Source organism: Falco rusticolus, chromosome 4 (genome assembly GCF_015220075.1).
Source record: "Falco rusticolus isolate bFalRus1 chromosome 4, bFalRus1.pri, whole genome shotgun sequence".
NCBI classification, from domain to species: Eukaryota; Metazoa; Chordata; class Aves; order Falconiformes; family Falconidae; genus Falco; species Falco rusticolus.
The window spans coordinates 86,459,719-86,487,664 of NC_051190.1; the positions used below are offsets into that span (position 1 = coordinate 86,459,719).

The 27,946-nt window shown below is 38.1% G+C and overlaps 1 protein-coding gene across 1 annotated transcript in view; it reads left to right on the plus strand.

Annotated features, from left to right (window-relative positions):
* CNTNAP2 (contactin associated protein 2) overlaps positions 1-27,946 on the plus strand; it is a 1,157,745-nt gene that overhangs the window by 342,693 nt on the left and 787,106 nt on the right. Inside the window, exon 2 of the mRNA XM_037385402.1 lies at positions 3,412-3,522. Coding sequence (XP_037241299.1) covers positions 3,412-3,522 — 111 coding nt within the window. The remainder of the gene's footprint in view (positions 1-3,411; positions 3,523-27,946) is intronic.

The window sequence follows — 27,946 nt, forward strand, 5'->3', positions numbered from 1 at the left end:
GGGGCTGGGAGCAGCCTGGGCTGGTGGCCCGCATCCCTGCCTGTTGGGATGGTTGGACCTGCTGATCTTTAAGGTCCCTTCCAACTCAAACCATTCATTGAATCTGTATTTTATGGTGAAACCTAAATGAGTGGGCAGATTGGGGGGTGAGTTTGTTTATTAAATAATGGGAAAGTGAAGTTTGGGTTTTTTTATTATTCTTCAGCTTATTAGTCACTATCCCAAAACAGTGTAGGAAACAAATGCAGTTCTAAACGACAGTGAAGGAAAACCATATCAACTGTGTTTGGTTCCGCCCAGCGTTGGCGATTCCAACCAAACTAAGAAAGCAGAGGTCCAGATTCAACACTTTGAAAGCCCATATACACCAGATAAAGCACATTAATAATTGTCTCTAAAAACTGTGACTGCAATGGCAAATACAGAGTGATACTCCCTGTGGGATCTCATTTTTCTTTTTTGGCTATGTCAAGCTTCTCTTGCCTTAGTCTCTTGAATCCGAGACGATGGATTTGTGAAGTAAAGCCAAGGCAGGCTGTACCAGGGGATGATGATTTAGAAGTTAATTCTCTTTCCAGACAAGTTTTTCTATATTTCCTTTTGTATAGTTTCATCAACAGTAGCACCAATACAGTAGCTGTCAAAACTAAAGGAGGAGATTTTCTCAATAGCTACTGTGATCTGTAAAAGAATAGAAGTTCTGACAAACTTCTACTATTTAGAGATGTGTTTTTTCAGCTGTTGTGGTGTTTCTAAGTTGTGGTTGGGGTTTTTTGGTTTGGTTTTTTTTGTTTGTTTGTTTGGTTGGTTGGGGTTTTTTTTGGTGCAGAAATTAAGCTTTTGCTCATATTTTATCTCTTTTTAAAAGCTCTGCTGTTGTTGTTGCAATTTGGAATAGCTCTTGTTTGACAAGTTTTCTTCAGTATATCATGACCAGTAGCCTCCCATTATATTCAGTAATTAACCAAACCACATAAGTAGCAAACAGTTTTGTAGCTAAATCTTTCTATTTTTAATATTAACTCTTAAAGATGCAGGTTTTTGTCCCCACCCTACCTCCCACGTACCAATATGAAAATCTGGGTGGGGGAAAATTCTAGAAATCTAATAATTTGCTTTAAAAATACAGAAAATAAATAAATAAAAATTAAAAAAAAACCCACAACAAAAAAATCCCACCAAGTAACTAAACAAAAGTACATGTTCAACCTTGGCTCTCATTATTAATGAGATTATTTTTTTTCCATAACAATAAATAGCATGTAGGATATGCATAGGAAAATGCTATAAAGAGATTTTGTTACATATTTTTTTAACATAATTCTGCTTGAGTGTTGTTCTACTTTTAAAGGTTCCATTCTGTTTTTACCTAGACAACAGAATTAATGACAAATGACTTCAAATCTCTAGCTAGTTAATGCTAATAATGAAGTGGCAGCGAGAGCAGTTTTTTCTAAGTCTTTAAGTTGAAAAGCTCCTTTTAATGTACTACCAAAATATGGTATTGGTAAAGAAATACTTGAGAAAAACAGAGACACACTTGAGAAAGACAGAGTCAGGTAACTATCTTTCTGTGATTATGGCATTTAGGGCAAAATTTGCAGTGGGTACTTCTAGCTTCTGCTCACTTCTATTCATAAGCTTTAGCCCTGCACTATGGCGAGTGATCTAATAGCAGCCTGGCACTCAGGATATTAAAATGTAGGCCTTCATGCCACAGCCCTGCTGCCAGGGAGTGGGCCTGTGCAGCCCTGGCATGCGGCTGAGGTGGCGTGATGTGCGCGCAAGCGCTGAGCCTGCCTGGCTGCTGGGCAACCTGCTGCACCGCTGCAGCCACAGCAGGCATGGGGGGAATCCATCCTGCTGGCTTGGGGTATAAACAGTAATGCTTAAAACCATTTATCTTCCCCTTTCAAAATTCTGTCATTAAGTAGTGCGGCAGTGAACTTTAAGGTTGTTGGAATTGTCCTTTAATTCGGTGCAAAGTAATTGCCTGTGCTTGTGTGCTGGTATGGATTTTGTTTTCTCCCTTAACAAACTCTTGGAGACTTGCAAAGGAAATTCATTTTTTTTTTAACTATGAAAGTACCGATTCATGAAAAAAATAAATGGTCTTATATATTTGTGCTTCTGTTTCTATTGTTGTGAAAGTAATTTTATTTTTCATTACATGAGACTGGAAATTTTGTGAGAGCTGCATTATTAGTGACTTAATTCAGTCATAATCCTTTTTTCCCCCGCTCTTAAGGTCCTCTTTTTGAGGGTAGGATTAATTCGGTCTTCATGTGTGATCCAGTCTGACCAAATGGCCATTTTCTAATTGAGCCAACGCTGTGTGGTGTGTCTGAGCATGGAATATGCTGCCTAGCAGGGGTGGTCTGATGCTTTCTGTACACCTAAACTGAAGGTGTTTCTATCTCTAGCAGAGTTTCTGTTGCAGAGCATGTGTTTAAAGATATTGGTTAAGCTGGCTGGTGTAGGTTATGGTTTTTTCAGGTTATACCCGAAATGTAAACGAGTAGTTTAACCCAGGTATGTCACCCATCTGCTGAAATAACAGGAAAAACAACAACAGAGGGGGCAGTACATTAACCACCTAAGTAGGTGACATATTAAAAGCCAAGTCTCTCTGTTCTAATTTACATCACTTCATGCAACAGCAGATCTGTTTTAAACTTTTTCCTTCATTAGAAAGGCAAAGATTCTGATCTCAGCTTTTTCCATCTTAGATGCTAATACCAAATTAATCTTCTTCCTACTGAGTAAAGTAGAAGTGAAGCGCTCCAATAGATTATAGAGATTATATTTAAAAACAGAAATTATTTTTCTGTAAGTCTGTAATATGTGATAATTAATAGACGTTTATTAATGTACCTTAATTTAAATAAATATCAGGTTATCAGCGCTTCTATTACAGAAGTGAAAGCTTATAGCTTATCTATTTCTTATGAAGCTCTCATAACAACACTAATCTTTAGCACTATGTTTTCATGTCACCAAATACATTCCAGATATATCAGGGCAGGTTTTTTTATTTGTTTATAGTATCCCTAAGGAGAGTGGTGGCCCATGGTTAGGAATTGGCATTACCTAATTGTGTCCTTCATTGAAGTCGTCATTTTCTCATGTCAGGGAGTGTGTTTGTGGCTTTTCTTGTTGGGTTTTGGTGTGGGCTTTTTGTTGGTTTTCTTGGGTTTGTTATTGTTTTTGTTTGGTCGTTTTCTTGTGGGTTTTTATTATTATTATTTTGGGGTCTTTTTTCAGAAATGTTGGGTTGTGGCCATATGCATTCCACATGGGCAAAGCTGACAAGGCTATGTTATTACCCAAAAGAAAAATAAAGACCACATTGCTCCTTAATATGTGTGAATAATTAACAGCATAAAGTGAATCTGTTTTCTTGTGTTTCAGAAAAGTGTGATGAACCTCTGGTGTCAACATTACCCCACTCCTCCTTCAGCAGTTCATCATCTATGACAAGCAGCTATGCTCCAGGGTATGCCAAGTTAAACAAGCGAGGAGGTAAGGGGTGCTCTCCACCTTAACTTTCATGTATTCCAAGAAAAAATATATTACATTTTTAATATGTAAATGTTTTTTTATGTAAGATATTTTTGCTTATGTTTGTTTTAACGAGGTTTTTGCTGTCTGACAGACCGTTTTTGTAAATGGAATGAATTTGTATTTTATTTTATGTGACAGTAATTGCACTCCATTGCACCACAGGGAGAAATATATCGCTAATAATATGTAGCAGCATGGGCCAAATGCCTAATGTCAATGGAGTCATGCAATACAGCTGTGTAATTGACTTCAGTTAAAAGGCTGTACCTGTGTTCATTGGGTCAATGAAGTTTTGCAAGGTCATGGTTTTTGGAGCAAAACTAAACAGCTTTGATGTGCTTTGTTGATTTAACTTCTTTCTCACCCTAGCAATGACTGCTTTCATTCAGTTTTTTCTAGCACTACAGGAACTTTGCCTTTTGTATGTGTTTCTCTAGTGCAATGAGGTATTGATCAGAAGTAACAAAGCCACCTCAGTTTTTGTGGTTGGAAGAATAGGTGCATAAGTTGGGTCTACCTGGTCTAATTATATCCTTAAGGATATTTTTTTTTTCATGGTCTGAGCACAAGCTTTTGTCTTCATGTATAGGAATTTCAACAGCATTTGATATTTCTAGTTGTCTTTATAGGGAACATTTTGATATCACTTTCTAAATTAATTGCATATAAATTATACATTTAAGCATGATAATTTAGATTAACAGAAAATTAATATTCTTAATACTATTGATTTTATTTTTTTTCTAAATAGTATCAATCTAAAAGTCAAAATCTAAAATTTCAGATTCTCGTAAATCGATAACAAAATCTTATCTTTGTCCTAAAAATACATGTCAAAGGTATAATGAATTGACTCAATGAACCTAGAATTTAGAAATACTTTTACTGTAGGGATGAAAAAGAGAGAGCAAGTGACTAGAGTGTCTCGGTCTTCTAAATCCTGAAGATCTATAATAATGGGAAAACACCAGTCTTCTAGAATGTTGGCTTATTTGCACTGCTGCTTTAATTTTCCTGCTTCTTCAGGAATTATGTTGTTCGTGACTGGATACCATATTGTGCCAAAAAATAAAAACAACAATAACACCCACACCCCCACCCCCCAAAAAAAAGCCCAAAAAACAAAACACACACAAAAAAACCCTAAACCCCCAAACCCCCAAAGAAAACATGGAAGCAAAAGTAACAATCTTTTGTCTTTGAGTGTTTGCAAACAAAATCTGAAATACGATTAGATGGTGGAACACTTTGAGGTTAAAAACAGAATTTGTTGCATCAAAATTATAGCCTAGGCTGGTCAAGTTCTCCCGCAATTTTTTTATACTATTGTTTGTGCAGCTTCCAAGCCAAAACAAACACAACAACCCGCAGCTTATGATCAAAGCCATGAATTTACTGTTAGCCTAATTGTAACTTTAATCAAAAAATACTTATTGTACTGGCTGTTATTACAAAAACAAATAAGCAAAATAAACAAAAGACCAACAAAGAATCCAAAGTTTTAGGGAGGAAATTCTCAATGCTAAACCAGAATTTTTATGCCTGCTTCCTTTCCCTGGTGTTATGCTTGCATCATCACAGCAGCTCTGATTTTTATAGTAGATGGCTCTAGCTGGGGTGGGGGCTGCAGTGCCTTGTCAGTGTCCCAGACTCTTTACTGGGAGGAAAACTGATGAGTTAAGACCTGCTGGTCAGACTAAAGGACAAGAAAGAAACACACAGGCAGCGGAAGCAGGGACAGGTATCCTGGGAATAATATATGGTATAGGGACATTGCCCAGTTGTGTAGGGATGGGGCCAGGAAGGCCATGGCATGGCTGGAGCTGAACTTGTGACTTTCTATACTTACAGGGGTTGGGGCAGAACATGGGATGGGGCTGGACATGGATACAGCTGTGATGTGGCTCAGGTAGAGCCTGGGGGCTGAAATGGGGCCAAGCAGGGGAGTGGGTCATCCACTGGGTAGGGCAATTATGGGCTGTTGATACCTTCAGGGCCCTGACATTGATCTTTCGTTATTAGTCTGCAATCCCATTTGTCTGAATTCTTTGTATGTGTGTCTTACATGTGTAGGATTCTTGTTCTTTGATCTATGGTTTCCCACCCTCACCCACCTGCTCTAAAAACAGTTGTAGCCAGGTCTTTCTTTTAATGACTAGTAATTGGCCTGGTGAGTTGCTTTGTAGCCCTGCTCCTTCTGGTACCACCTTTTCCTGTACTTTCAATAATTCTGCTATCATCCTGTGATTGTAGTTCTCTACACTATGTTTTTATTCTATGGTAATAGTTTGTTCTCTGCAGAATGTCTGCTTTAGGTACAGAAATATCAAAATTGTTATACTGGTAGTCACTAGCCCGTGCAATCACAAAGCGACATTAAGGGTAAAGCAGTTTAGACTCTGTTACCTGGTTGTTAGAGAATCGCTGTGACAACTAAATGAGCTAAACAGAAGCTGAAGATGAGCTTAGAGACAATATGACGTGACAAGCTCTAGTCCTGCAGCCCTGCTGAGCTGATGCAAAGCCCGTGGCCTGTCAGCAACTTCGGCAATTTCTTTGGATTTAGGCCTGCAGACTAGCAGATAACATTGTATATGGGTCCAAAAGTTTAGGAGAAGACTTCTGAATGAGAACAGATGTTGTTTTATGCTGGTGTTGCCTTTATTTTGTGACATGCCTCTTAGTAATTCTCGTTCTTTCTCTTGCTGTACGTCTGAGCGTGGGTTCTGGTGGGCTGTTGTGTCCCTTAATTTGTGTTCTCAACTGTTTTTTGGCCAGATGAAAGAAGTTAAGGAACAATTCAATTCTAAAACACCTCCCATCATTTAGGTTGAATTCTGCTGTACCTGGTCATTTATGTTTGTTTGCATTCTATTCCCTGCTCTAAACCAGAAAAAAGTCACTAGAATAACTTTGAAAAATAAAATTTTGATCAGCTTGGTGGGCAGGGTCTTGAAATTTATTTTAGATGACTATTTCTCCTTTTATATTACTAGACTACTTATATTGTAAATGAAAGGCAAATCAGACATTTGGAATTTATTTTTTTTTTATTTAATGATATTTACCCTCACCTTCCTTACCCTTATAATTGTTACAGTGAAGTTTCTTTTAGTGATGTGTCTTTAGCAACGTGGATCTACAGTGCTGCCATTAATCAAACATTTGTTTAATTTTCTCTGTCAGAAGGTCATTTGAAAATTAGTTGCATCTCTTTGTTTAAATAGCAACTTCTTTAGGCTGTCTCTCTCCATCTGTTAATAACTATGAAGCTTAGCATATGTACTTTTCAAAACTGAAGCTTTGGTATGTACATTACCTAATGTTGCTTCCCTAATTCTAACGCCAGTAAAAGTACTCCAGAATTCAGCAATGTGTTTAACATGGGAACATGGCCTTCACTGTGTTTATGCTTCTGTTTCTACAAATGATGGAAAATATCTCTGCATTAAAACTGAGCCATTTGACAACACATGGAATACAGATATTACTAATCAAACCAGTAATAAGGGAATCCATTTTTTTTTCCTCTCCAAAGAGTCTTTATCAGCTAATAGATTCCCAAATCAAATGTGCTATTTAAACCAATTTAAACTGTGCTCAAATCATTAAATCAAAAGAACTCCCCCTCCTCTAGTCCCAGACCCTTTAAATTAAGGAAATGTGCATTTGAAAATTCTAGTCTCCAATCCTATTATATTTTTCTTTGCCGTTTTCATGGCACTTCACTGTAACCTTGCAAAACTCTTAGCAGAACAGATAGTATGCTTGATTCTATTGATTAAGTCACTGATTTACTGAACAGTCGCATTATGTTATTAAGAGGGTTGAAGTTGTGACTCTTGTCGTTCTGGTTCAGTTTCTGGCTGTAAATGTTTCAACTGGAAAGGTGCACATCAAAGAGCTTAATATTTTCAGCAGGTTGTAGGAGCCTTCAAAAGCTGAAGCATCCACAAACTTATTGCTAGTATTTGATCTCACTTTGTTTACAAATGCCACAAATAGTGGTCTAGGCAAACAGAACTAAAACTTCATGGAATGGCATTGATCTGGAAACTTAGCCTCCAGGGAGTATGTGTAGTGGGGTTTTTTTGTTATGTCAGTATGTGGAAGTATCTTGCATTTTCCACAGCTGTCTACTTGGAGCCCTGTAAGCCTTTGCTGACTTACAGATTAGTAAGTACACTAATTTCTAAGGAAATGCAGATTTGATGGGACAGAATATAACTTGATTATAAAAGTTAACCTCTCCAAATCTGTTTACTTGGTGCTTCATGTTTTACTGTGTTGCCTCTTGTTCCTGTTCTGATCTTTATTTCTTGATAGGCAAAGCAAAGCAAGGTATCCTGAGTTGGTTTGTTGTTTTTGGTTTTTTGTTGGGTTTTTTTGGTTTGGTTTTTGGGTTTTTTTGGAGGGGGGGGGCAGGGTGGGGGGTGGGGGGGGAAGTTATTATTACCTAGAGAAAAAAATACTGATTGTAGGGGAAAAAAATATATATGCAGTGCTTACCTGGTTAGCTGCATGTCTGTCAGTCTCTTGCAACTATATACCAAAATGTATTAAAATGCAAAGCCCCAATTTCTACATCAGTAAGTCTTTGATGTATGTAATTGTGACAACCATGAATCTGTGTTTCTGTAACCAGAGAGCCAGAGGCCCGGGGGTGCAATGCTCTGTGTGGGTTTGATGCCAGCTCCCTCTTTCACAAAACCCCAGAGCACCCCAGGTGTGTCTCAGGCTGCCTTCCTCCTCCTGCCTGCCTGGTGCTTTCTGCCAGAGCAGCTGTGAAAAGGAAGCTGAATGCTTTCAACTTATCATCGTGGAAAGAAGTAGAGAACAAGGAGGCCCCAGAAAATGTACACTATTTTGGTTATTTTTTCTCATTGTGAGCCAAGGAAGGTAGTTCCTCTACTATGCTGCTACTCACCAACAGATTTAACTGGGGTTAGTGCTGGGAGAAGCAATTGCTGCTGTCCCCATCAGGGCTGCAAAGAAAGGAGGGGTGAAGAATCTTGGAAGCCTCAGCTGTGGCAAAACATGCGCAGAGGCTGGCATGATGCAATGAATTGCAAAGTGAGAGTAGGTTTGGGGAAGACAGAACATAGTGACTCCTGGACTTCTGTTAAAGGCTCATAAGCAAAAGCTTGGACTTAAAAAGCTAAACAGCATTTAATTAGCAACTCTTCTGGCAAGGGTTGCTATGGTCAGATTCTATCAAAGTATCCTTTTGAAAATAAGACAGTTTCAACAGTAGTTTAATCAACTAAATTTTAACACTATGCAGTATTTTATTATTATTTCATATTTTTTTAATTATAAAGATTACTTGCATGTTGTCCAGTGCCAGGATAACAACTGTACAGTTAATTTATGAAATATCTGTAGCTTATATGAGAAAACAAAGCACCACAAAAAAGGAGAAATGTACACGGCTTTTTTTTTTTTTGTTCCTGCCAATATCACTTTTATCTAAATATATGCAAACATTGTTAAATCTGTGAATATTATAACAGCCTAAAACTTTTTACTTTGGATGCCATTCTTAAAGGCCTAAACATTTATAATTTTATTAAATGATCCAATGTAATATTTGGAGATATATGAGAATGTGTTACCTTTTGAAAATATTTAATTTTCCTTGTCAAATTGACTGAGTCACAATTCATTCATATTGGCATATAAATACATGCCATTAACTTATTAACAGCACTTAACACATAGACTAGCTAAAAAGAATTCAGTTTCTTTTTATTTTTGTCACACCTGTTCTCCTGTAAAAGTAGTCCATATTGCCACCAACTTACTAAACTAGCACCAGAGGACAGTGTTCAATTAGCTCATTCTAGAGGTTTTTAAAAATCTATCTATGGTAGCTTTTGCATATGTGATGTCAAGGTGATAAGGTCTGTAGTCTTATGACCTGCCATCAGTAGAATCAATGGACTGCATCACATCATAAGGAGGATTCTTAGCACATGTTTGATATAATGCATTATCCATCTTCCTTTTAATGGTTCCCAAGCTATTGGACCTTATACTTCTCACTAGTACAAGAATTAATGCTGCCCATCATCCACTTCATACCATTTTAATTTAGTGAAGAAATTCTACATTATTTTAATATAATGTAATGTTATATAATAGATTTGGAAGCTGCTTGAAACTGAGCAGAGTCTCAGAACTTCAGAAATAATCCCAGCAGACAGTGAAAGTATGAAGGTCATAATGAATCTTTAGATGTATGGAAATTATCTTTGCACAGTAGAATAAAGAAGAAGAAACTTGGGAACCAGGGCTCTTTTTCAAGTCCAGTATTGAGGGGGAATCTGGAGCTGCCAACAAAATTGATGATGGAATAGGAGGGGAAGTTTCTCTTGAACAGTTCTGACCAATTGATGTTCAGAAAGCAGTCCCTTTATCACCAATATGTAACCCCTACGTAAGCTCTCATGTTGCTTTTTAATCAGGGCGCTGACCTTGACCTGTTATCAGAATTATTGATGTGCCTATAAGACAAGCATCAGAAATTGTAAGTGTTGGCATAGGTGTCAATGAGACAGTATATTTTGGAGTTTTTTTCTCAGTGGAGTTTTTGGTTTTGGCTTCTGTGTGTAAGATGCAAGAACTTATCTATAATGGGATGTGATTCTTTTATTGCCCAAATCATTCCCAGTAAGTCAACTATATCTGTTCTGCAACAGCTCTACCAATATAAAAAAAATGCTTGGGAGAGCCTCACCTTAGAAGAAATCTTAGGGACACCTGGTCTAGGCTTTCTTTGGCACGTCTATTAAAACCTCCAATAGCATAACCACTATTGCTATTTCTCCAATTCTTTATTAATTTTTTTATAATGGGGCATGAGAAGATTTGATTTAGTTTTTCTTTTGACAAAGGGAATGTAAATGGAATGGATAACATCAGCCTGGATTCTGTGACATGTTTGGGTTTGTCCCGTTGTTGGACTTGCCAGGAATTTAGTTTGGATGTGAATATCAAAGGAGGTGCTCACTCTGGATTAACATTGTCCAAATAGAGACAGAAGGGAGCTAGCGTGTAGTAATTAACACACCATAGATCATCGCAATAAATACTGCAATCTCCTTGTGTTGACAAGACCTTTGGGCACACTAAGAATGCTTGTATGCAATAGAACTCATTATATTTTGATTAAAATCCTCTTGGAGGAAAATTGTAGAGTTGCCAGTGGTTGTAAATTCACTGCCCGAGTTACTGAATTCTGTCTTTTCTAAGTAGGGAAGCACTTAAGAGTAACCGATAGAGTAGAATCAAAGAACAGTAACAGCCCTGAGAAGAAGAGTAGCATCATCCACTTAGCTTTTTCTTTCTATAAGAAAGATCTTGCTGAGTAAGATTTTATAAATAATTAAATCATGGTGGCCTTTAAATAATTAAATAAACAACAGTTCCCTTTCTGTAAATATGTGCTTTAGATAAACACGTTATACAATCCAATACAGTTTATTTGATGAAACTCTGCCACGTAATACATAGTAGATCAACTGAGGTTGATCAGAAGTCAGAGCAAATTACACATTGTAACCTATTAATTATTTTTTTCATTTAAAAAAATGTGGAAAACTACTTATTCATGGCTGAAAAAAAACAACCTCCTTGTGGTTCACTTATTAATGCAACCTTGAAAACATGTTTGCACGGGAGATAACATTGTGTTACAGTATAAACAACAGTATTTCTGGAATGGTTTAGAATGGTCACAAGTAACTGATGTTTTGTTTGTGGGGTTTTTTTGTGTGTGTTTTTGTTTTATTTCTGGTTTTGGGTGTTTTTTGGTTGTTTTGGTTTTTTATGCAGTTCAAGATATAGCTCCTTTAAAAGCATTTTTACCCATGATGGTAAATGAAAACTAACTTCTATCTTTGAGGGTTTTTGTCTTTTCAAATCTATAAATACTTCAGGATCAGCTCATCATTTGCAAGTTTTTTTTTGGAACAAGATAAAAAAGCAAACCCAAGCTTTTAGGAATGGCGTTTGTCCCCTCACAGCAATTATTTGATGCTGGATTCGTACAACTTTTCTGTATGTCTTCATCTGCCTCATATCCTACCACATAATCAATGTTGCTTATTCAAAATTGTTTCAAAATAAATAGCTAGGCTATTTGTAACGCAACTCGCTTCAGCTCCTGAATGCTTGTGTATCTGTTTTGAAGACAGGTGTGATTGCCACTCAGTTGACCTGAACACTTGTTTTCTGTACTTTAATGATCTGGTCCTAATGAAACATTTTTCATAAATATTTACATTCTGTGAAAGGAATTCTATAAAATTACAAATAAAAATGTTTGCACTAGCTCATTCCTTTGAAACCACAGGCTCTTTTAGTCTCTGGAGCAATATATGGGGCAGTAGGAAAAAACATGCATTGTAAGAAGATAGCAGATTTTGGGCAGGGACAGGGAAAAGAAGCATCAAAAAGGGGAAAAATATTACCAGTGTACATCTAGGTCAGCCTGGTGCATTGAAAAAGTAACTTTTAAAAGGGAAAACATCACTCTTGTCATTTAAAACACAATCCAAGAAACAAAGTTGGTGGAAAGTGAAGCTGAAATAATTGGATAAAAATAAAGCATCATTAGCTTATGTTAATTTACCATAGCCCGACAAATGCAGAAAGTGTGACTGTTTTTTCCAGTTTATAACTAATTTGTTAATTGAAGCGTTCAGAATACCTAATCAGCTTATTTAATACATGTCTGGGTGGGGAGGAGGATAAAATAATACTGAGCACTCTCTCAAACTTTGTGAAACTTTTTTGACAGCAACCTTTGGCAGAGGCAGAAATTCCAAGTCCAGCTGGAGACTGAGGCAAGTGGCAGTAGCCGGGGGCTGCAGGGATGTGAGGACAGCAGGGCTGCCCTGTCTCTGCTGAGCAGCCAGCAGTTTTTAGACAAAACTTCGCTGAGTTCTTGTATTTTTCTGAAGCTAACAAGTGGCTGGCTTTGACAGGGAATTGGCGGTGCTGGTGGCAGGGAGCAGGCAGTCTCATGCACAGACAGGATCCATGTATCACAGACACACTTTTCCTGGACTTAGGGACTGGTGCAGCTCTTGTCGTTTATCCCCACAGTAGCCAAATTCAGCCATGCTTAGCTATCCTAAAAGCCTAAAGTTTATTTTGAAGGTTTCTCAAATATTAATCTCTAAAAACTTAAGAAATTTCTTTAGGTGTTCTTACCGGTTTCACCACTATGCTCTCTTGAAAAGGCAGAGCTGGTGAGCTCTTCAGCTCTGCTCAGGATACTTTTTTAAAAAAGCTTTAAAAGTTAACAAGGATACTTCAAAAAACCCTCTGACTTGCATTTGAGCAGGAGCTAATGGTCTCAAAGATGGAGTGGTTGACAAGTTTATACCTGAGCTTTGCAGGCAGGTGGTATATTATATATATTACAGTATATCTAGTCTTTTTCTTACTCTTTGTAGCCTGCTGCTTCAAATTTCACATGGATGTGCCATACATGTAACATTTGCTAAAAGTTCTCACACCCTTTCTAAATGTCATTAAACTTCTATTGCTTTTTCAGATGCATTCATCAAGTTTACATTCACATAAATGTCACCTGTACATGGAGATGTTAGTATTACTCACATGGTGCATAGGTGTTAGTGCAAAAAGAGTATTGCCGATGGCAGGTTCTTGCCTGCATAAGGACAGTTTTTCGCAGAAGGACATACATCTTTGAAAATCAGGCACTAAGTTATATAATGAGTCGATTTAAAAATTTTGGACATGATCTCTAATGTGTACTTCCAATTCTTAAAAGAAGGAGTTGAGTTTTTTTCCTACTTAAAAAGCTGGCGTGCTTTATAATTACAATTTAGAGTTAATGTAAAGGGTGAGACTTTGGCTGAAAACCATGTAGTAATGACACATTCAAGCTCTGCTAAGTGCCTCCTCAATGCAATGCTCCACAAGGAACCTGCCTGCACCACAGCTGGTACGTTTAAGAAGCGGATTAGAAAACTTCATATTCCTCAGGCAATGGAGCTACCGTGTTCACACAGATCAATGGGAACATGCAGGATTAAAAAAAAGAACACAGCAGCACGGGAAAACTGGCCAACATCTTGTAACAGGTCCTGTATATGTAGGAGTAGCAGAGCCTGATGGTGATCCTAGGATAGGTTACGTCTACAGATACTTCAGTTCAAGATACAGAGGTGCCTGAGACTCAGGAACTGAGGCTAAGGTGCAGTGAGTGTACATAAAATGCAGTTAGCTGCTTCCAAGGCAGGTGCCTCTTGTCTGACACTGTTTCACCCTCTCCTGCAGAAAAAATGCAGGTTTCCCTTACACAGATGGGTATAGTGCAATTGGTAGGCAGCTCCTCTGAGCACAGCCAGGGTGCTGCCTTTCCCAAACAAGTCATAAACAAGCATAAATGCTGGTAGAAATGGGAGCTATTTGGCTGCCATTATAACCTCCTAGTACAGTAATATGCTGAAAGAGAGAAAAGAAATAATGTGATAAAATGAGGCTATTTGCTGCAGGATGGAAGAGTGCAGCTATTATGCATGTTTCAGCTTTCACAATTAGATTATTCACAAGCAAATCTAAGCTACACGGTACAAGACAGAACATTAATACTATTTTACTGTATGTGAGTTACTGCATAAGTCACAAAAAATACCTCTGGATATGGGAGAGTCTGACTTGGGCTCCAGTCCTATGTCATGGATAAGGTATTGGTTTCACTTTGTTTTGTCTCACTTTCTTAGATAAAACTATTTTTTAACCCGCTTGTAAGACATTAACGCTAATTAGCGTTGATAAATATGACACTCATTTTATAGGGAAAAAAGTGCATCAACTCATACTGAAGATCCCTTTCTTTAGAAAGCTTCAGCCTTATGTCAGCTTTGTATAGCGAGGTAAAGGTGCAAAGGGAAGAGGTGAGTTGTGGAGTATTGTATAGATCCTGCTCAAAGCTTTTGAGAAAGAGAAAATCCCTCCCTTGAGTAAGAAAGGATAGTTTTCCTTTATTAGGTTATCACTGTGGCTTGGATTTGAGTCCTCTTTGTGCTGAATGGCAGATGAATATAACACTATAGGCTGAAAAACTCAGTGCAATTAAGAAGCAAGTTTGGTTATGCTGACTCAGATAATATTTTTAGAAGCTGTTATACTTTCTGTGTCCTCTGTGTGGAGATTGCTGAAGAACTAAGAAAGCTTCAGAAGAAATGTCAGTAGTAGTTTAACCCTTTCCTCTGGCTATATACTATAGCTTTCCTCCTTCTGAAGTGATCTATTTGTTTAGCGGTAGTTGTATTGCTCACACGGGATGATGTTGATCTGTATTGGATGTCTTTGGTAGTTTGTTGGGAAACTAGGAAACAACAAAATATCACTAATAATATCATTCAGAGCCCTAAAATTTTCTGACTGCTTCTAGGACGATTTTTATCTCTTTTAGGACAGTTTTCTATTATTTATTACAAAATTTGTTTGAATGGCCCAATTTTCAGGTTGCTCAATGTTAGGTATTTTTTTTCTACTGAGATTCATGGGCAATACATTTGATAAGCTGTGAAAAAAAGAAGAAACCTTGAAAAGCTGCTTTTCAAAAAGTTGTATTTTAGATGTCTTTGCTTTGCAATACTGGCTACTGTCAAATTTGGCATTCCTGCTTGGCTTTTAGGCACTTTACTCCCAGTGAGCTAGTTCTGCTTTGGGTAAAAAAGTTGTCAGAAATTATTGGATATTTGTAAGGATCAAAGGAACCTATAGTGTGTAAAAATAGGCACTTGACTCTATTAATTACATAAGCTTTATAGATCAGGAAGGAGCAGCCATAATTTGTTTAATAGCTATCCTTAGCTGCTTAGCTTTTGCTAGTACAGACTGGGTTGACATGAAGATGACTTAAGGGAAGAATTGGGTGATATTGGCCAATGGAAAAGAGGAGTAAACGAGATTTTTTCCAAGGGAAACAATATTGTGCTTTTGCTGTGAAGGAAATACATTTGGGTATAGCATAGTACTGAACCAAGAGGGTTTTAGCTGATATCTTGCCAAACGCAGAAAATACAGAAATTAGGTGTGGGGTTTTTTAATACAGAAGCAGAGTTGTTTTTAATATGTACTGGGAGAGACAGTACGTGAACTGTTTTGCTTTCTTCAGTACCAGGCAGCTGTCTTGTTTTCTGTGGCAGAGAAAGAATCTGCAACAAAACCAGTACTGGGATTATTTAATTTGCTGACTTTGGCAGCTGGTCAGCAACACCCCCCACAGCACATTCTTAATACTGTCAGGAACGAGTGGTACAGCTTGGTTAAAGAATCATCATCAAAGAAAGGTATTAGCAAAATTGTTTCTATATGAATTTGTAGAAGAGCAACTCAGCAAAGTTTGATGGCAGGATTCACTCTGTTGCTTACTACATGGACAAAATGTACAAAGGAAAAATGAGAATCAAGCTAGAATGATTGACACAGAGACCGAAGGTGCAAAAAGAGTAAGGGACACCCTCCTGAGTCACAGTAGACCCCACTGCTTTCTAAACTCCTGATAGAGCTTAGGTGTGTCTAGGTCCAATCTTAGACTTGATCAAGAGTTTGTACCTAAATGATTACATGTGTAACCAATTAGGATTGCCTAAAGAACCAATGTCCAAAATGTCAGCAAAAGGTGGTCCTTTTTTCATGTGTAAAAGTACCAGTCCACCACAGATGGAATTTTTACACGACTTTTGGTCCAGCAGCAGTCTAAGGTTTGCTCACATTTTAAGGTGGATCACAAGATTTTAGCAGTGCTTAATCACTGATTAATTTAATGTTTACAAAGTGAGTCAATAGGATTGACTACAATCACAACAGCGACTTAATTACTGGTCTGAGATAGCAACATTTATGCTATATTTGCTATGAGGTATCTAAATTCACACATGTGCACACACAGACACAAATATATATAGGGATATATATGTATAAATTTCTCCAACTCCCAAAGCAAACTTGAGAGCTGGTGAGCTCTGAGAGGCATTCCACTCGGAGGGGGTTGCTGGCTGCAGTCTAGTGGTCCAGGATTGCTCAGAGGGGGGTGCCGCTCGGGACTGCTGCTTACAGGGTCACAAGGCGATTGGCTTTCATCATCAGTAAACTTCCATCCTGGTCACAATCTGTGACAGCAATTACTGGAATTTTCAAAATTCTGGTAACAATGAGATCATTCCACTTGGGCTGTGATTCAGGTAAGAAATGTTCCAAGGCTCCCAGGGGATGACTGATTACTACTGCTTTCTTTCCCCACCTTGGTCAGGCAACAGGAGTTCCTGGTACAGTCAGGTGGTGCTGATCCCCACCTTAACCACACAAGAGTTCCTGATATGCTTCAGGGACTCTTTGCTGCCCAACTTGTTACACAAGGCTTAACAAGAAATCCTGAAATCCTAGAGCAGCCTGAAGAGCAGGGGGTGAATGTACCACCCCAAACACAGAGATGATGGTTGCTTGTACATGTTGGTTCACAGGTGAGGGGCTTTGTTGTAGGGTTGGTTTGGGGTTTTTATTTCCTCCAATTGTGATTAACCAGTTTCTAAATTAGGCCAAAATGGTGCTCAAGTATCAGGAAGAAAAAGTTGTGTGCCAAATTTTAAAAATAACAGTTATTGAGAGATGCAAGAAGCTATTAAATATGAGACCAATTACTGTGAGCAAACTCTGAAAGCTTCTTTAATGAACGTCTAGTTTCAAGGCAAAACCAAATTCTACATATTATATGCAGAGTATATTATTTTAAACGCACTGGTGATTATGCTTTAGCTATTTTCTTATGTTGGAGCAGTAACCAATGTAAAATGCAGCTAAGCTGACAACCAGTAATGCTGTTTGATAAGCCACATCCAAAGTCATCAGGGAAGGACTAAAATAGGTGGGGATCAAAGCAGAGATAGCATCAAGTGAGTAGGAACTGGCAATAAATGATTTAACCATTCCAGTTCTCCAGTTTCTGCTAGGCTTTAATTAAAGGAGTTATACTGAGCCCTTCACAGGGAACATTTTTTCCACAGCTGGGTACTCTGAGGGTGGAGCACCTTGCTTATAAATTCATGGTGTTGGCCACCCTTTGAGAAAAGCTACTAGATTGCTAGGTTTGATACAGCAATTCCTATGCTTTTATTCTGGTCTCTTACAGCTGGTCCCTCCATAGAGTCATAGTGACAGGGTTTGCTGGGGAACTCTACAGGCTTATCCAATTTTAGGGATGGTTGCAACGCTTTCAGTACAAAGGCAGGGAAGTTTAAAGGCACAAAAGTTTCATTGCAAGTAAGACAGAAGACAGGGGACACCCTAAAATAAATTGATTTATCATAATGGCATAGCTCCAGAGCTTGTTGAAAAACAGAGTTGGGGCTGTGAAGTAAAAACTACAAACAAGCTCCTGAGAGCTTTTTGGTTTGTATCTATTAATAGAGATAAGGAAACAATGTAAATAAAGCCTTTGGTTTGACAAGAGTATCAGAGTTATCTGAATTATTAAGCCATATCCTTTTCAGTCACCTGAAAAGAGCTTTTCCCATTTCTCTCTGCCTTCTGTTCCCTGAAAACAGAAGTGTTCTCATTTTAGGGCCTTAGCTACTGACAAGTTTTGATGCCTCATGTTTGGAAGGTTTCAGCTGGCTGTGTAACTGCAAAAATACATGGTCTGCATAGTCTAACATGACTCATGAAATACAGCTAAAAGCTGAGCTATAGAAAGGCTTATAATGATTTCAGAAACTTACAGTTCATTACTTAGCAAGGAAATTGAAGGCCATAATCATAGCTTTTATCTTGTAAATTTATCCCAAGAACTTTAAAAAGGTCTAAAGACTGCAGTGAAAGAACAGGATGCTGCTGATAGGAGTAATGAGCAGCAGTGTGTGATTTCAGCTTTCCTTCAAGGTGCTAGAACCCATTACAGGAAGCAATTAAATTATGCACTTTGCTCTCTGTAATAAATATAAATGTACTGGTTTACTTCAAAAATTCCCAATTAAACATAAGGAGTAGTTTTCCATAATAGCAGAAGGTCATTGTTAGCATTTTACAGAATGAAGTCCTTTGCCCAGCAGAGGTGGTGCTGTTAACTGTCTTGCCTTCTCCTCATGCATTAGACCAATGTTACTGATACCGTCTTCTGATGCAGAATACTACAAGACTACACAAATGGCATAATAGTGTCCCAACAGATGCTGACAGCATTATTTAAAAACATAATGTTAGAACTGGAAATGGAATATGGGCTGCTTTTATGGATGATTTTAAACTATCAACAGTACCAGCTAAACAAAGGGGTTTTTTTAATGCATTGGATGTGGGGTCTATAAAATCTTAATTAAAAGAAATATATGCCTAGAGTTAGTTTTTATGTTGATCAATACTAGCAGTATTGGTAAGTATTGACAGAGTTTAAAATGAGTATATATGCAACTTTCTGACAAGCTGTATTTAAAACAGGCTCCAACTGACTACACCTCACAAATTAAAACAAAGGACTTTAAAGGTGTAGAAACTTGTACCTATGTAGGGAAATTTAACAGGGTTGAGCTAAAATTTAAGAGGCTACATCAAAGTAGAAAGAGGAGAAAAGAGATGAAGAGGTTTCCAAATTACATAAGAAAACTGGGGCCCTAAATTCCGTTATTTTCCCAGGCAAGTTTAGCACATACACCCCTTTCTGTTTTTCTTATTTAACGGAGGGAGTGTCAATCTTTTTTTCTTGATCATTTATATGGAAAACATATAAGGTAAGAATAAGGTGAGGTCAGATCTGCTGGAACAAAGCTACGTTGCCATGCAGTGGCTGTAGAGCTAATTCACTGAACCGCTTTCAACAAATTAAGACACATTTTAAAAAGTAGTTGCGATCTGGATACCACCGTCTGGCTCAGACTGAAGGGATGTGATGCACTTTCTCCTGTGGATAGTGTTAGTGAAGGAAGATTATGTAGAAAACACAACGGTTTGTGTTTGTTCCTAAAGGGACCCTCAAGCCAGAGAGTTCGTAAATGTCTTTCTTGGATTTTATTAAGCTAATGTACCATGTCCACATTTGATTTCTTTTTATTCCTAGAGGGATTATATAGTTCTTTTTAACTAGGTGTGTTTGAAAGTATAGAATATGCTTCTAGAATACAGAAATGAGCATCAAACTTTCCTTTCTTAGAAAGACAGATGAGCCTATAAAATGAAGTTCAACAATTTATCTAAGGCTTTCTTTCAAAGAAAAGCTTGTGTCAAATGCAAAAAGAAAACTCCAAATGATAAAGCTAGCTTTTTATAGCAGTTACCCCCTTATAAAAGAAATAATGTTGTCATACAGCTTTTCAGTCTCTTTATTGGTGGCTTAGCACAGATAACTAAAAACCCTGGAAGCATCCAGAAACTCAGTTTAATAGTACTCTAATGTTTGCAAATTGGGGAAAAAAATGTATAAAGATACTTGCAGGTTGTAGGTACAAAAAGCTAATTCCCTTCTCTGGAGGAGAAGCTCAAGAACTTCAGCTTTCTCACAAAGCTTTTTCCCATAGAAAGGATCCTCTTACAGGGGAAAAGACTGATCTTTAGTGGCTGTTCGCATTTGATGTCACATGGTGCTTTAACTCTCTCAAAAAAAAGACATTCAGTTTATTGCAGTGCTGGTACCCTCTGTGTCACAGCTATTTCCATGACCTCCGATTCTAAGAACAAATATTCATGGCTAATGGGAGGAGGCATCACATCATAAAGACAGAGATCACCATGGAAAGTTTTGAAAGGCTGTTTGACATTTAAAAGCTGGTGGCACTGGCAGCCTGCGGTGGTTTTGGTGGTAGTCAGGAACAGAGCGCATTGACATATTTCACAGCTCGATCTGAAAGCTGCTGGTGAAAAGACGCCCTTTGACTTCGGTAGCTTTTGGATCATGCATTTTGTTGGCACCTTTATCTTTGCATTTTATTTAATTTTTAAATCCTAGGCAGGCATTAAGCAAGTATACACTGCAAGTCATCAGCCTGATTGAAAATGGTGTAATAAGCATTGCTGTGTTTTTGGAATGCTGCAACATGTGTGGAGATTTTGCAGTCGCCTGATTCCTGAAGCTTGTCACTTCAGAAACTCAGCTGCAGTGTTTTCTTCTTTTAGAAGGAACTTGTCACTGCAGATCTAGCATGATAAAGCATAACACAATATGTTCTGACTAGAAGGTAATCCTTCAGCTGATGACTGCAGCTCCAGGGATGTTAACATGGCACAAGCTGCTGTTTTAGGTCGCTTTCCATGGTGCTTGGCAATGCACAGCTGTAGAACGTGAATTTGTCAGGTAAAATTGTACAAAGGTTGACAAAATCAGTGGCAACTAGAACTATTTCAGTTACTGTGCATTTAAGGACTTTTATGACAAGAGCTAGAAATGTAATGGTCTTGAGGTGTGGACTATGATCCAAACATGCATTGTGCCGGGAGAGACATAACAGATAATTTAGTCTGCAAATAAAGGTGTATAGAAAACTTATCGCCTGAGGAACCTTGTATCCAAGATATTTTTGCCATATTCTTTTTACCCATTAAGAATCAAGTATGGAAATTTCCTCTCCTGATCTTTGATGAATATTGAATTACAGGACTCTTGCCTTTCCAGTTTCAGAGTCAGTTGGTAAATCTGACACGTGATGTTGCACGCTGCTGAGCTTGTGGGCTGGTTCCAGAAGATACAGTGGTGCCTTATCTAAGGTCGTTGTGCAGATACTGATGCTATTCAACATAATGGACTGTAAGCACAATTTTCAGAATTTTTTACCTTGTAGCAAAGTACTGGAAAAGGCAGCAGAATGGTGGTGTGTCTGTTATAGGGAAAGCTTAATCTGCTTTTACTTCTGTGGCTATAGCATTTGTCCAATGATGCTAGCAAATGACTACTGGAGGAAGATAAAATATTTTCTACTCCCACTTCACTGAGTCCATTGTGAAACTACTGCTAAATCCATTGTGATAGACTTTTTTTTTTGCTTTTAGTATATTAGAATCTCATTCTTTTTCAAATCCATGTCTATTATACATAACTGCTTTTAGAAAACAAGTTTGAAAGTTGATGTCTAATTTTCTGATTTTCTTGTGCCCTTTACCTGATTTTTCTTCTAGAATGAGCTCACGAAATACACTGTATGTTTCTCAATCTTTGTTTTTGGTTGTGATTGTGTTTTGGGGTTTTTGTTTTTTTGGGGGGTTCGTTGGTTGGCTTGTTTTTTTCTTTATTTTGGCAACTTTGTAACTTCTCAAAATTATATATTCAGAAAAGATGTGGAGGTTATTCCAGAAGAGTAAGATTTCCCAGTACCAATAATTTTATATAAATACATAATCAAGTGATATAATGAGTAAGTAAAGGTCAATATCACATGGCAAGTTAGTGTGTTGCCATGATATGTACAAAATAGCTGTCAATGAGGATTATGCAATACAGAATGAAAAAGAAAAGTAAAATATAAGAATGGTAAATGTGTAAAATCAGGATTAAAGATTATTTCAAATAAATGTAATGAGTCCTTTGCTAGAGCAGAAATACCACCTACCTTATCAAGTTTATTGACAGAATTTCAGGAAAGGTTTGAGCATCCACAGATTGGAGGTTCTGAGTGAACAGTGATTCAAAGAGTGTAGAAAAGCATTTAGGAAGTAAGGTCCATTTATTATCCTAATAATATGTAATATCTTAACGTATATAAGACGGCCAGATCATACAATTTTACTTCAACATAAGCAAAAATTATATTTAACAGCTACTTTCACTCAGAGTGTTCCTCCATCCTGTTGTCTGTGGAAAGTTTTTTGTTGTGTTGCTTATACTCTGTTATCTGCTTAGTTAATTAAAGTTAGGCTGACCTGATGTAGTTATATTTGCCAATCTACTGCCCTTATAATAAGCTACTCTTATAATAATAAACTTATTCTAATTAAAAGGAACTTCAGGAAGTCTCCAGTCCAGCCACCTCCCCAAAGCAGGGTTCAGCTCTGAGATCAGACCAGGTTGCTCAGGCCTTTAACCAGTTGGATCTGGAAAATTTCCAAGGACAGAGACTGCAGCTTCCCTGGGCAACCTGTGTGACTGTGCTCATAGTGAAAAAAAACCCCAAAAAACAACAAACAAAAAATAATAATATTCATACATATACACACACACATATATATATAAATTGCCAGCCAGAATCTCTCCCATGTCTATTTGTATCCATTGCCTCTCATCCTCCTGCCACATACTTCCACAAGGAGCCTGCCCCCATCTCTTTGATGACTGCCCTGCTGGTACTGGGGGTTGCTGTTAGGTTCCCCTCAAGCCTTCTCTTTTCCAGGCTGACCAAGCCCTGGTCCCCCAGCCTCTCCTCGCAGGATGAGTGCTTCAGCCCCCAGCTGTCTTTTTGGTTCTCAATTGAATTTAATGTAGCAGAGGAAACAGCTGAATGAGAAAGTGGTGTGTAGGGTTGGAAAGCCAGAGCTGCAAGCACAAGAGAGACCAGAGGGATGGAGAGAGTGAAGGGAGAGCTCTCAAGTGCCTGCGTGCAAATACACACATCCTGGGAAACTTGAGCTCTGCATGTGCTTGAGAACCTTCTGTGTCAAGATCCAAGGAGAAGCCAATAAGTGGTGGTATCATGGGGTGTGTGTATATGCATATATATATATGGTATATAGCCATCATGGAAGGAACGTGTTATGAGCCACAAAACTGGGATGAGAAAGTGGAAACCCTTTTCTTTGAACCAATTGTGGATACCTCCAGATTGGGTATCTTTGTTCTTCTATGAGACTAATGTCCCTGAGAGCTGCGGGCAGGGCAGCAGGGTGCCAGTAGCCCAGGCTTCTGGAGGGTGTCAGGGGTAACAACATCATGATGCACTGCCTGTGGTGCCTGCAGCAGGCTGCCGGGAGGCATAAGCCAGCAACAATGTCGGAGCATCTCACTTCCAGATTTCAGCCCCCTGCACTGTGTAAGTCCTGTAGGCAAACTTGAAAGGAATAAAAAAAAACCTATTCAAAATGTGGCTTGATGAAACCTCTCAGAACAGATACTGTTGTCAGGCAAAAATGCTTAAATGTTCTGTAGAACTTTGGTATTTCACTGAAATCCAGGATAAGACTGAAGTTACAAACTTCACTCCCCTTATTTTACTTTTAAGAAAAAGCTAAACAGATTATTAACATTTTTACTTTCTTGTTATAAATGCTTTCCCAGTCATCAAGTGTAATATCTTTCCTAAAGTTGGTGTATGTTTTGATAATCAAGTTAATATATTATGTATTCTTTTTCCCCCTGGAGTCATCTGTGTAATATACTTCCTTTATAAAATCTATGGTAAATCACTCTTTATCTCCAAATCGTACTTTGCTGCTAGTAATAAGGGAAGAGAGGTTATATAATAGTGATAATAAATAAAAGTGAAAAAAATTGCCATGGCCTGATAAGCATTACCTAGCTTTTACAAGTGACCCTGATTTTATGATGCTGAACTAACACTGCCAAATCATAAGCTAAAACTGTGGTGTAAGATTCCTTTAAACCCAGAATTAACATCAGACATTTTTTCCTCTTTTTATTATTTCAAAAAACCCTGTATTTAAACCTATATTCTAACCATAATACATATAATTACCATATCACACATTCAGTTTTTAAGCCATGTGATTTTGCCTGTTTAAGACCTTTTTATAGCACAATAATCACAGGATTCAATTTTCACAGAAGTAGTGATTTAGCTAGTAGTGGTTTGTGCTTTAAGAGCCCTTGCTGCATACTTATTTGCTGGGCTTATGCTGGAAGGAAAATCCATCTGTCTTCAGTAGGAATGGTGTCCATGTAGCTGGAAGTAGAGAAGGACTTGCTGTCTGTGATAAGTGATTTTTTTCAACGTAAAAGTGAATCAGGAGACCACAGAAGTCATGGAAAATCTGTCATGTCCCCAGACGATGTATGTCAAGCTGCAGTAGTGCTTCCATGTCTAGACTCAGTGAACGGAAATTTCCTTGAAGATTGTTAGGAAGATTTGCATATTCCAGCATGCAGTAAAAATCCTGAGCTTTATTCAGGAAGAGAAGGATGTAATGTTTAGAGGGACAGAGCAGCTGGCTCTATGGGGAGAAATTATTATTGGCTTTATTATTACTTTATTAATAGTTTTAGCATTGCAACATTTTTCATCAAGTTTCAAAATACTGTTTATTTTCAGTTGCCTGTATGAGGCAAATGCCGTGTTATGGTGGCTCACAGGCCACCTGAAGCATGCAAAGCTATTTTTATTCTCACTTAGGTCTTTGCTTGCCTGAGCAATGCTCCTGCCAAGGTAGATGATTTCTGTCTCAAGCACTCCTGGTAGCTGTGGCTGCTTCTTCATCTGCCAACTACCTCTCTGTACATGCAGAAATTATTTAGGGTACAAGCTGCAGTTGAGGTGTCTGAGTTGGTAGGTTTGGGCCTCTTTTTTTTTTTTTTTTTTTTTTTTTTTTCTTTTGAGGGGGAGTGGGTATCTTGAATTGGTGTGGACATATTTTTTTTTCTTTTTTCGTCTCAGCAGACTTGAGTGAGGTGTAGAATGCATTCAGGACAATTATTTCAATCTGTAGCCTGAACAGCTTAAATGGAGAGTGCGGAAACTGCAGCGAGATTAATTTCAGGCTGGGGAGCCATGCCAGCCTAAGAGCTTTAGAGGGCTAATGGAGGCAGGGGGAGAAGTGGGGATGATTCAGGGCACCTGAAATTAAATCCTGCTTTGAATCCTCCCCCACACTCTGAAAGCTGAACCTTCCTACTCCAAAGTTAGCATGTTCATATTCTCCCTTCTGTAGGTTAAAATTTAAAGAACAAGGGTTGGAGTGTGCATTTGGGGCTTTCAATTTATTACAGTTTAATTTTTGAAATGCTCTGCAGCATGAACTTTGAGTTCCCATTAATTTATATTGAATAAAAATCCTAGCAGAATTTCATTCCCTGATTAGTGTCTAAAATGTATCAGATTAGATAATCCCATGTGGGTAAATTAACATTTGATGCCACTGATAAGAGCACTGTTACTTTTATTAGCATTTCAACTTTTTCTGCCGGCTTTTTTCCCTAGTACAGCTTCACATGATTATAATGATTTTGTATATAGTGCTATGTTTTGGCTCCAATGAGTATAAACTCATGAGGGAATAGTCAATATTTATTACTAGTTTACCATAGACTTCAGGCAAATCATTGCCCTGAGAAGCTGAATTCTGCTGTGGTATAGTCCTAGCTTGAAGATTATTTTGTAAATTAAAACCAAAAAAAAAGTTCCTCCCATATTGCTGCAACTCTGCATATGATATGAACAAATATTTTGGTATTAGCAAAATAGTAGTCATAATGTGAGCTTTCCTTGACAAAATGGATGCAGTACAGAGTAATTTTAAAAAATATATAATATTTTCTTAATGGAGAGAAAGGGTAAGGATCTGGGTGCTGCTGGCAATATATACATTAACGGAAAAATAATTATCCTTTAGCTTTATTAAAAGCAGAAAACTCTGCAAAACCCTTGAATCAGCTTCAAAAGTCATCTTAATATTTCACAGTTCTGAGCTCCTGCTTGTTGAAGGAAAAACAGGAGAGGGAAGCACATTTCCTAAGACAGATAAAACAATACCCGTAACTTGTATTCATGCATGGCACCGATAATATCGGAGCTTCTGTAACATCAGGAATAAGGGCTGTCTCACATAAGCATTTGGAAGTGGGGGCTGATTCCTGTCTGGTCATCAGGGTTTGGGTAACTGGTAATGTGATGTTGGCAAAAGTAAGATAGTATGGCTCCCTCTAGCTGTTAATTTTCTAAGCAATTTGCATACAGAAGACATTTAGGTAAGAGATTGGGAAGTATTTAGAAACTTTCAGTAGACCTGACAGATTTCCTTCCACCACCACCCCCCCCCCCTCACCCTCCCCACCCCCAGTCATTGTGTTTCAGAAAAGAAAACTATATGACGATTCATGGGCTTCACTTACAATTTTTTTTTTTGTGGAAATGTATCAAAATATGTAATGATTTTAGCATTCGAAAGGAATAAGGTAGTCAGAAATAATATTTCAGGCTGAACTAACAGTTCTGAGTTTTGAGGAATCATGACCATTTGGGTTGAAACCAGCTTCTAGGAAATTCCTGTAAAAATCTGAGCAGACGGAAAAGACATTTGCATAGAGGAAAAGCAGGTTTAAGCTGGATAGGAAACACTAGGGAAAAATCTTCAACCTAAGCATATAATTCAATGGGGTTTTTTTGTTGTTCCAATCCCAAAAGAAGCAGCTTTAAAAAATCCAAACAAGCAAAGCAAACAAACAAACAAAACCCCCTAACAGACAAACAAAAATCCATGGTATAAACGGATAAAGAGTAACAGCGAGAGAAGAAAAGGGAGCAGTGTTCAGGTTCTGTGGCTGAGCCCAAGTGGGTGTTATAAACATGGGTAGCAGCAGGCAAAGTTTGACTGTTGGCAATCATCAAGGGAGCTGGCCCTCAGAACTGCAGTATTTAGCAGCAGGAGCTCTGCCAAGTCATTTTTTGCACTTGCTGGGCTAAGAGTCTTTCAGGACACATAACAGCTGAAGGGGAGTACGTCATGAGCAGGGCATTTCAAGGGAGAAAAAATGATTGCAGGAGACACAGTCCGGGAGATTTGGAAGCAGTGAGAGAAAACAGAAAACATTAATAATGAAATAATCATGTCACTTTTATTTGTTAATGGTGAGCGTTTCAAGGCACATGGTTTGCACATCACTGGAATGCTGGTATATGCCAAAGCAGAACAGCAGAAATGATAACCCCTACAGGATCTCACACGGCAAGTCTCTGCAGGGGAGAAGGTTTGGGTTTTATCTTTTATCACTGAAGACTTGTCACAGAACAAGATATCTAAGACTGAGTTATGGCATTTAATCATCTTTCTTGTACAGTCATTTGAGGGAAAAATGTTAATTGAGGTGGGCTAGAATATCACGATTTAACTTACAGAAACTCAGCTTTGCCTTCCATCACTGTGTGGACTGCACTAATGGGAACAGGTGACTAAAGTGTTTAGGCACCTTGTTGCTATTGAAATGGTATAGATCAGGTGGAGGAAGACCTTAATTCATTTCCATCTGTCATTTCTATTGAGGGATCACAACAATTACAAGGAACTGCCATAATGAGCTGGTATCTGGATTCTAAAGTGCTGCAAGTGCTGTTCAGCCACAGTCACTAAAACTTTGCTATTGCTGATCTGACAATCATTAAAATCTTGGATAACAATCTGTTAATCAGGGCTCAATTGCTCAGCAGAGGCATTGCAGTGGCGGTGCTGGCTATCCATTAGCTATACGCTTGCTAGT